Genomic DNA, 9,902 nt, shown 5'->3' with positions numbered 1-9,902 from the left:
TAAGCAAGAAAAAAGGATAACCGGTAAAATAGAAGAAGGGCCAGGGAGTTCATACCTGAGATGCAGGGACAATGGCATTAACTCCAAGGTAGAAGGCTCCTCGATTGAGGGCTTTGTTGGAGGAGTCTTCCGGTTTTCAAGGTCCAAAGATAAATTTCGGGGCTCATAAGTGTATGATCCCATGCCTTGCAATGCATTTACACACTCCACGTAGCCATCACTCTCCTCATCCTCATCAATGTTGAGAAAAACGACTTCTAATTTGTCTTCAACATTCATTGTGGCACTAGTATCATTAACAATCACATCCGTCACCAAATCAACGAACGAACAAACTTCATTACTATTCGGTTGCCTCATTGATTTGCACACATGAAAGACCACCTTTCGTCACCCACCCAGAAAGTGAGCTCACCGGCTTCCACATCAACAAGAGCCTTCCCCATATCAAGGAAAGGTCTACCCAAAATGATAGACACCTCATAGTTCACTTCACAATCAAGGATCACAAAGTCCGCCGGGAGGATGAACTTGTCAAATCGAACCAATACATCATCAATAATACCCAAAAGCCTCTTCATTGTTTGATCCTCCATTTGCAACCTCATGGATGTGGGTCTTGGTTGCCCAATTCCCAAAGTTTTGAACAGCGAATAGGGCATCAAGTTGATACTTGCCCCGAGATCACATAATGATTTGGCAAAATAGGCGCTCCCAATAGTGCAAGGGATTGTGAAAGCACCTGGATCTTCCAACTTCGGAGCCATCGAGTGCACTATAATACTCACTTGATAAGTAATCTTGATGGTCTCACAATTCATTGTTCTTTTCTTGGTTACCAAATCTTTCATGAATTTTGCATATCCTGGAATTTGTTATAATGCCTCAACCAACGATACATAAATTGACAAACTCTTCATCATATCAGTAAACCTTTTGAATTGGTTTCCACTATTTTGATTTGCAAGCCTTTGAGGGTATGGAGGAGGAGGCTTTGTCTTTGATGTCTTAGCCTTGGGCACTACCGGTTCTGGCATGTCAATCACGTGTTCCCTAGACGAGTTCACCTCTTCTTGCGTCTCCTCTACACTTTATCTACATCAATTCTCACTTCTTCATTAGCTTGAACCACATTTCTTGGGATTTCATCCTCTTGAACCATAACATCTTCATCCACAATCCTTCTTTGATTTGAGGTTGTTGCGTCTCCACCTTTTCCACTTCTAGTAGTCACAGCCATAGCATGTCCTGTATTATTCCCACTCTTCGGGTTTACAACTTTATCACTAGGTAGTGCCCCCTTAGGACGAGTGTTCAAAGCTTGTGAGATTTGGCCTAATTAAACCTCCAAATTCCGAATAAAAGTGTTGAGTGAGGCTAATTGAGCATCGAAGTCGGCATTCTTCTCCATCATCTGTTTAAATATGTTTTCAATTCTACCCATCTCATTGGAAGAAGAGCTCGGGCCTTGAGAAGGATAGGGAGGTGATTTCTTGGTTGTTGGAACATCGGGGGCTTTTCAAAACCCGACCCCCAATTGTTGTTGTTGTTCCACCCTCCTTGGTTATTTCCACCCTAATTGCCTTTATTACTCCAATTGCCTTGATTTCCTTGATTGTTCCAATTTCCTTGGTTAGGATTGCCACCACTCCAATTGACTTGGTGGTTTTGGTTGTTCCAATTACCTTGGTTCCTTTATGACCTCCATTGTTGTTGATTTTGTCCTTGAGCATTGTTTCTTTGACCTTGATAATTGTTGACATATTGAACTTCTTCGTCTTGCTCATTAAATGAATCACCTTGATCATAACCGCTATCATCTTGCATAAATTTTTCCGGATGGCTTTGCAGTTGTTGACCTTGTTGCCATTTCTTGTTTACCATCATATTCACACCTTCTATTGCATGCACTTGTTTCGGCCCTTGAGCTTGTTGAAGCTGATCTTTGGCCAATTGGTTCATGGTAGTTGTCAACTCGGCAATAACTTGCCTATGATCATGTAGCTCTTTGTGTAGGTAAATAACATTAGGGCCACTGATCGAATCCAACCCTACACTACTACAAAGTAGCAAGAGTGGTCGAAGCAGCTTTTACCCGAGAAGGTTGGGATCGATTTCCACAGGGAGCTAGAAATGGGAATTGAGTTCTATCTAAATTGGAGTTGCGTAATTGCTCCTAATTGCACTTCTATTCATAATTGGTTTTGATATTACTTCTAAATTTATACTATTAAGATGCTAAATTAAGCTAAGTTAAGCTAAGAGCAACTATTGAGGGTTGTCTAAATAGTTAAAAGGCACTAGGGAAGTGACTTTCTCCTAGGTGGATACTTGACGAGTTCTCGAGTCTAAGGCTAGGTTGTCTTATTTGGGAATTATGATATAACTATTGCACGAAACTTCTCACTCTATACCTCTCGGTAGTTTGAGTGATTTTGCCCTAATTGACTTTCTCAAGACCAATTGGGTATGATAATTTGTGCAAGCAATTGAGGTTCAAGTCGGGTATTACTATCTCTAGGTTTAACCCTTTAATTGGGGCTATCAATATCTTGAATACGCCCCAATTCCTTGTTGGACCAATTTTCCTAGACTTTGGCTCTCTTTCTCAAGAAGAGCCCAAGTTAAATAGGTATAAACTAGTGTTTGCAACCACTAATTCAACATTAACTTTCAACCTTTAATATACCCACACAAGACCACCCATAGATATTCAAGCCTTAAAACACAAGACAGATAGTTAAGAAAATCAAAGAGGAGAAAACACGTTTTCGAGATAGGAATCGGTATCTAATGAATTCAATGGTTCCAGTATAAATGAAAGAAAAAGAAAAAGGAATGACATCACAACGAGATCCTAATCTCAAAAAGAAAGGGGGATATGGCGAAATCGGTAGACGCTACGGACTTAATTGGATTGAGCCTTGGTATGGAAACTTACTAAGTGATCACTTTCAAATTCAGAGAAACCCTGGAATTAACAAAAATGGGCAATCCTGAGCCAAATCCTGTTTTCCGAAAACAAACAAAGGTTCAGAAAAAAAGGATAGGTGCAGAGACTCAATGGAAGCTATTCTAACAAATGGAGTTAAATGCGTTGGTAGAGGAATCTTTACATCGAAACTTCAGAAAGAAAAAGAATGAAGTGAAGGATAAACGTATATACATACGTATTGAATACTATATCAAAATCAAATGATTAATGATGACCCGAATCTGTATTTTTTCTATAAAAAATAGAAGAATTGGTGTGAATCGATTCTACATTGAAGAAAGAATCGAATATTCATTGATCAAACCATTCACTCCATAGTCTGATAGATCTTTTGAAGAACTGATTAATCGGACGAGAATAAAGATAGAGTCCCGTTCTACATGTCAATACCGGCAACAATGAAATTTATCGTTCCAGCCTATTCTTGAAATAAACAACTCGCACACACTCCCTTTCCAAAAAAAATCAATACACCAAGCACTACACTTAGATTTATTGGATTTGTTGCTAAAATATCGGTATTAAACCCGAAACTCCCGGCAGATGGCCAGTGGCCCAAAGAAACGAAAGAATCGGTTACGTTTTTCATATGATCTCCTCTTATAGATAGACTAAAAAATCGAACAGAGTTCTTTTTGTAGCACTTCGCCCCTCTTTTTATTTATTCTTTTATTTTTTCTGAAATTGAGTCAAAAAATAAAAAATATTCGAGTTAGTTATAAATTATGAACTAATGAACTAGCCCTTTTATTGGTTATTGGAACACTAACACTTACTAAAAAGAGTTTCCCTTGGTCTATGAACGGGAAGGATGAAAGCGAGTCAGTATGCTAATTCCTCATCCGCAAATCAGCCCTTCCCGTAGGTTCTTTTCTCAAAGAATAAAGAATTGGAGGAGGGAAATCTTGATAGAATTTGAAAAAGCAAACGACAAGTCGAAGGCAATAAAATATGAAAAATGTATTTATTTTTCATATTTCTAAGCTAAGATTAAACAAAAGGATTCGCAAATAAAAGTGCTAATGCTACAACCAGTCCATAAATTGTTAAAGCTTCCATAAAAGCTAGACTAAGCAATAGCGTACCTCGTATTTTTCCCTCTGCCTCAGGCTGTCTCGCGATACCCTCTACAGCTTGACCCGCAGCAGTCCCTTGACCAACTCCGGGTCCAATAGAAGCAAGCCCTACGGCCAATCCAGCAGCAATAACGGAAGCGGCAGAAATCAGTGGATTCATGATAAGTTCCTCGTACCAAAAAAAAGAAATGGTTAATGATACAATCAACCAATGAGTTATGACTTAATTATTCCCTCGCTAGGACTCATCCAGTCGAAGTAACTAAGAACTTCGGATTGAAGTAATAAGATTATTGAATCATCAGAACTACTTCGATATATCTTTTTTACTTTTTAGCCACAGAGTCTTTGTGAACCCATACGACTTTCGTTCTTCCATTTCTTGGTCATTGTCAACCCAAACTCACACATCCTCAACTCTCCCTAAGCAAACCTCACCTTTAGGATTGTAGTGCTCAGAACGAGGTTAATGGAAATACACTTATCTCTCTCGAAGAAAATTCACAAGTCCGGCTCTAAGTACCATATGCTTGCCGCTTATGTGAGTCACCACTAATGTAAGCTTCATTCAACTCAAAATCATATAGGGCTTTTGTGGAGACATAGTGAAGGCTTTTGGTTCAGGGTATGAAATGTTTGGTCTAAGTAAGTTCCATCTTCCCTTTAGCACTTCTTTTGCTTCATTTTGGCACACATTCACTTGACTTTTTAAGTCATAACACTTCTTTCTAAGGGGTTAGAAAGACACACTGTCACTCTTTCTTGTTCATTTCAAATTTTTTTCTCCCTTTTCAACTTTCCACACCATTCATTCTTTACTTTTATTGAATCCCTTCATTCTTTTCTGCATTGCTCATTCTTTTTGTCTTTTTGATTTTCTTCCTTTTTTCATTGCCTTTCCTTTTTTTCATATTGTACCTTTTACCACGTTGTTGCAATCCTCGTATCTCCCCCCAAACTTATGTTTTTGCCATGTGCTAAGGAAAGATCGGGTGCCAAGAGAGGGTATTTTTAGAATGGGTAAAAGCTTGTATTGTGGTTCTTAAAAGAAAAAGGTCTATGGCTCAAAAGGATTGACTAGGAATTTTATCATTGGTAGGATATGGAAGTGTTCAAGATATCATTTGGATCACGGAGAGCCTATAATCACATCTCAAGTCAAATTACACTTAGGATTTTGCTTAGACAAACATTCAGGGCAAGTTCTAGACCAATGGCTCGGGACTTGGACTTGAAATTCAAATTCTCACCACACAGGCCATAGGATTGCTAAAGACACGGAGTCGGGGGCCCACAACAACCTTAGCTAAGATTTGAGCAACACAATGGTCCCGAAAAACCACTTGATGATTATCGTCCAACACAAGAGTCTCAAGGTCACAACTTTCACCATCCTATACACAATGATTTGTTTTGACCATAGGATCAAAGGCAAATGTGTTAGGCCCAAGTGAAGCTTTGCTTGAGGCACCCTTACCAACTAACTACTAAAAAACAAAAACAAAAACAGACTCAAACCCTGAAGAAGGTTGTCATGCCATCCATCATCGGGAAGAGCCACCCGGTTCACACAAATTCCACCTTTGGAAAGAACCGTGGCATTAAGAAAACCAAAGGCTTATTGCAAAAACTCAAAACAAGAAGCTACGAACATAAAATAAGAAGCTAAGAAAGGAAAAATGCAAAAAGTAAAATAAATATGTACAAGAGGGGATTTAATCGAATATACAATAGGGAGAATGAATATATACATAAGAACATAACTTTTATATACAGACCCAAAGTAAAAAGTATTAAAAAGTGCAATGAAATGATAAAATTATATACATACCAAAGTTAAAAAGAAAGAAAGCGTAAAATACCGTCATATATACAGTCATCCAAATATCCAAATAGGGCTACCCCCTCAAATGAAAGCTGACATTGTCCTCAATGCCAACTAACCAAAATAAGCACAAAAATAGAGAAGAGAGGAAAAAGACACTCCCTATGGGTCCTCCGTCTGCATAGGATCCTGAGTCTGGGTCCCTGGGTCCTCTGTCTGCTCGGGAACCTGTGACGGGCTCCTTGTGATCTGTGGCTCTATTGGGAACTGGGCCTGGACCTGGACCTGGACAGAGTCTTGGGGCTAGCTGGAGGAACCGTCCTGCAGGTCCTCCAACTGTATGACTACATCATTAGAACGGGGAATCACCATCTTCCTCTTGGGTGGCCTCTCGGACTCCTGCTCTAGCTGGGGCTGGGCTGCTAGTGCCGGGTCATGCAATAGCAAATCTAAAGGCAGGTGATCCGCCTTCAACCTCTCTACCTCGACCCTTAGCTCCTTCACTGACTCTTTTGAAGCCCGAGTCTTCCTTATTTTTTTCGCCTCCTTAGCAAGCTCCTTCAATGCCTTTCCATGAGAGTCAACGACATCTATGAGCTTTTTCTAGTTGTCCAGAATTTCCTTCAGAGTGTCCTCAACGAACTGTGGGACCTGTGGCGGAGGGGGTACTGACTGGGCTGCCACCATAGTAGATAGTACAAACAACTTAGATGTAGCTATCTGCATCCAGTTGTTGATGCTGGCAAGGGTGTGGCTCAGGTGGTAGGCAGTCAGGAAGTATGCAGTGGAGGAGGGTATCTTTGGAGATATGGAAGTAAAAGGACCTGGGGCCATGTCTGCTGAGATGGAAGGAGGCTGAGTAGGGGCCACTACCACTACTGGCTCTTCAGACTGACCAGTTGAAGTAGTGGCTTTGCCCTTGAAGTGCTTGCCTTTAGGGTTGTCATCACCTTGTAGGCTGTACCATGAGAACGGTGCCTTCGCCTTCACTTTCATATCAAATTTACGCTTCTCCACATCTAAGTCCTCCAGATACATGATCAGGAAGTTGGGGAAGGGATAAGATCTGTCACCTTCGTTTACCACCCGTGTAATAACCCGGGACATAACATTCCCGATGTTAATCGGGTACCCCGCCATGATCGACGCTACCAATATAGCCCGGTGAATAGGTAGTGAGTTGTCGTGAGTGGTGGGATCTAGCCTGCTACACACAAATGTTTCCCACCCCTTAGTCTCGAAATTCAAAGTTCTCCTCAAGATCTTCACTCCCGCAGTCAACCAATCTGGGGTGGTACCTGGGATTGTCAAGTACTCTGCCAACCAAGGACAGTAGCCTCACCCAATGCCATCTTCTCCAAGTACAATGACTCATCCTCCTCCATGAAGCCCAGGTAATCATTTATGGTCTTGCCATCAAATTTTACCTTCAAGTTCCACACTTTGATGACTGTGGTGCCCTTTTTGATATGGGCAACATTTGTGTAGAACTCTTTCACCAAGTGCTCATTGGCATCCTCCATATGGCCTATGAAGTAGACCCATCTAGATCTCTCTCTGAACTGCCTCAACACATTGGGGTTGTGAGTCAAAAGGTCCCGGGTGATAAATTTACGCTCATGTATCAATTTCCTCTCGGGCCACCACTCTCTGAACTTGTGATAGGCAACCTCACTCACAAACTGATCTTGCCATGCCTCCGGATTTCTGGTCCTTTCTACGCCACCTACTTGGGGCTCACCCTCTTCTACTTCTTCCCCTTCTTCTTCTATGGGCCCCTTCCCGGATAGTGAAGTTGTAGGAGAGGTGGAATATTCATTGCCACTGCCTACAGCTGAGACCTCAGACGACTCAGAAGATATGCATACTGATGCTTGGGCAGTGGGAGAGGCTGGAGGTGTATCCCTCAACCTGTTTCTCTCCGGCCAGTCAGGAACATACTCTGGCAAGGAGTCTGACGATACCTCTTGGGAAGGCTCATACTAACTCCCTGATTGGTCAGTAGCTCTGTTTGCAGCTTTTATGAGCCTCTGGGTGTTTTTGATGTTTTGCCGGGCTTGCAGGGTTAATCTTATCATTCCTTGTCCCCTACCCCGGGAGGACTCTCCTCTTCCTGATTGTTTACCACCTTTGCCTCGTGATTTCACCATTGTCTGCAAGCAACATTCAGTTTTGCTTTGTTAGTATCAATAGAATTAATGATGTGCACAATTGCAGGAAAATTATTGCAGACAGTCAAATGTTGCAAAATGCGGACCACACAAAATGAAGTGCGGCCGCAAAAAGGCTATCACGAACCGCACAAAATCCATTGCGGTCCATATAGAGGTGGGGTTAAAACTACCCACTCTCTGAATCTATGCACCACGAACCGCACAAAATGCATTGCGGTCCGCATTGAGGCACCGCGAACCGCACTAAATCCATTGCGGCCGTGGTCCTCAAATGTCAGCTTTTAGAACTTAATCTACCGTGGTTCGCACAAAATAGTATTGTGGACTGCACAGAGGCACCGCGGACCGCACAAAATCCATTGCGGTCCGTATTGAGTGCCCAGCAGCAACACCAACCTAGGGTTTAAGTTTTATCCATTTTTAGTCCAAATTTTCACCTATTGATGATTTCCTAGGTGTTGCCTCAGTGTTGTAACTAATTATTCCTAATTAAACAGGATTAACTAACCTATGCTACTAAATTAAAACAAAAACAGGAAGAAAAGAAGAAAGACTAAGAGACAGTGTAAATCAAAAGAAAATAGCGAAATTAAATAACTAGAAAGGAATTAAAATTACCAGAAATGAGATGCACTGATGATTAATCAAGAATAAGCAGTTGAATTCATGTAATGTAGAGAGTGAACAATGATTTTTAGGCTTCTGAGATTAAAAAGATCGAAAAGTTCAAATGGAGGGCCTCAGGTCCTATTTATAGAAAAAGGTCCTGGGCCCCAGCTCACCTACCCACCGCGGACTGCACTCAAAACCATGAAGCCCTAGGAAATTGGCCACTGCGGACCGCAAGAAATCCAGTACGGTCGCCGTGGTCCACCGCGGACCGCACAAAATGCAATGCGGCCGCGATGGAAAACTTCAGAGACTCTCCACTTTTGACAAATCACTCTGCGGTCCGCATTGATTTCTTGCCCCCGCACATACGCCTTTGCGGCCGCACAAAATGAAGTGCGGTCCGCATTGCAAACTTCAGAGAGTGATCATTTTTCAACTTGGTCCTGCACTGCATCAACACAATCCTACAACATCTCACAACCAGTCAGTCTAAAAATAAATCCTACACTACAAAAAAAATCAAAGAAGAACCAAAAGAAAGACACATGGGTTGCCTGATTTAACGTCGCGGCACAACACATGTTACCATCAAATTATTTTAGATAAAGAAGTGCCACCATGTGGCTGTCATCAATCTTGCCCAGGTAGTGCTTGACCCTGTGCCCATTCACTTTGAAAACCTCACCATTTTTGTTCTTCAAGTCAAGTGCACCAAACGGAGTCACAAACACCACTTCAAAAGGTCCACTCCATTTCGACTTAAGCTTTCCCGAAAACAGATGTAACCGAGAGTTGAATAAGAGAATCAAATCACCTACTTTGAGCTCCTTGCCACGAGCATATTTATCATAAAGGTACTTTATCTTGTCCTTGTACAAGGACGAACTGGAGTAGGCATGGAATCAGAATTCAGCAAGTTCATTAAGCTGCTCCACATGAAGATTTGCTGTCACATCCCATTCAAGATTCAGCTTTCTCAAAGCCCACATGGCCTCATGCTCTAACTCAACCGGTAGATGGCAAGCTTTCCCAAACACCAACCGATACGGATACATACCAATCGGAGTCTTGTAAGTAATCCTATAAGACCATAGAGCATCATCCAACTTCTTTGACCAATCAGTCCTATTTGCATTGACCGTCTTTGACAATATACTCTTGATTTCCCTGTTTGAGACTTTAACTTGGCCACTCTATTAAGGATGATAGGGAGTAGAAAC

The 9,902-nt window shown here is 41.6% G+C and overlaps 1 protein-coding gene across 1 annotated transcript; it reads right to left on the bottom strand.

Annotated features, from left to right (window-relative positions):
* Positions 1-356: 356 nt before the first annotated feature.
* LOC138886826 (uncharacterized) lies at positions 357-767 on the bottom strand. Its single transcript, XM_070168519.1, has one exon. It carries the CDS (start codon positions 765-767, stop codon positions 357-359), a length of 411 nt encoding a protein of 136 aa, XP_070024620.1.
* Between the last annotated feature and the right edge of the window lie 9,135 nt (positions 768-9,902).

The sequence above is a fragment of the Nicotiana sylvestris genome, chromosome 3 (assembly GCF_000393655.2).
Source record: "Nicotiana sylvestris chromosome 3, ASM39365v2, whole genome shotgun sequence".
Taxonomy (NCBI): domain Eukaryota; kingdom Viridiplantae; phylum Streptophyta; class Magnoliopsida; order Solanales; family Solanaceae; genus Nicotiana; species Nicotiana sylvestris.
This window is presented reverse-complemented; position numbering and strand designations above follow the sequence as displayed.

Coding starts and splice junctions, on each gene's coding strand:
- LOC138886826 (XM_070168519.1), bottom strand. CDS start 767: ATGGCTCCGAAGTTGGAAGATCCAGGTGCTTTCACAATCCCTTGCACT.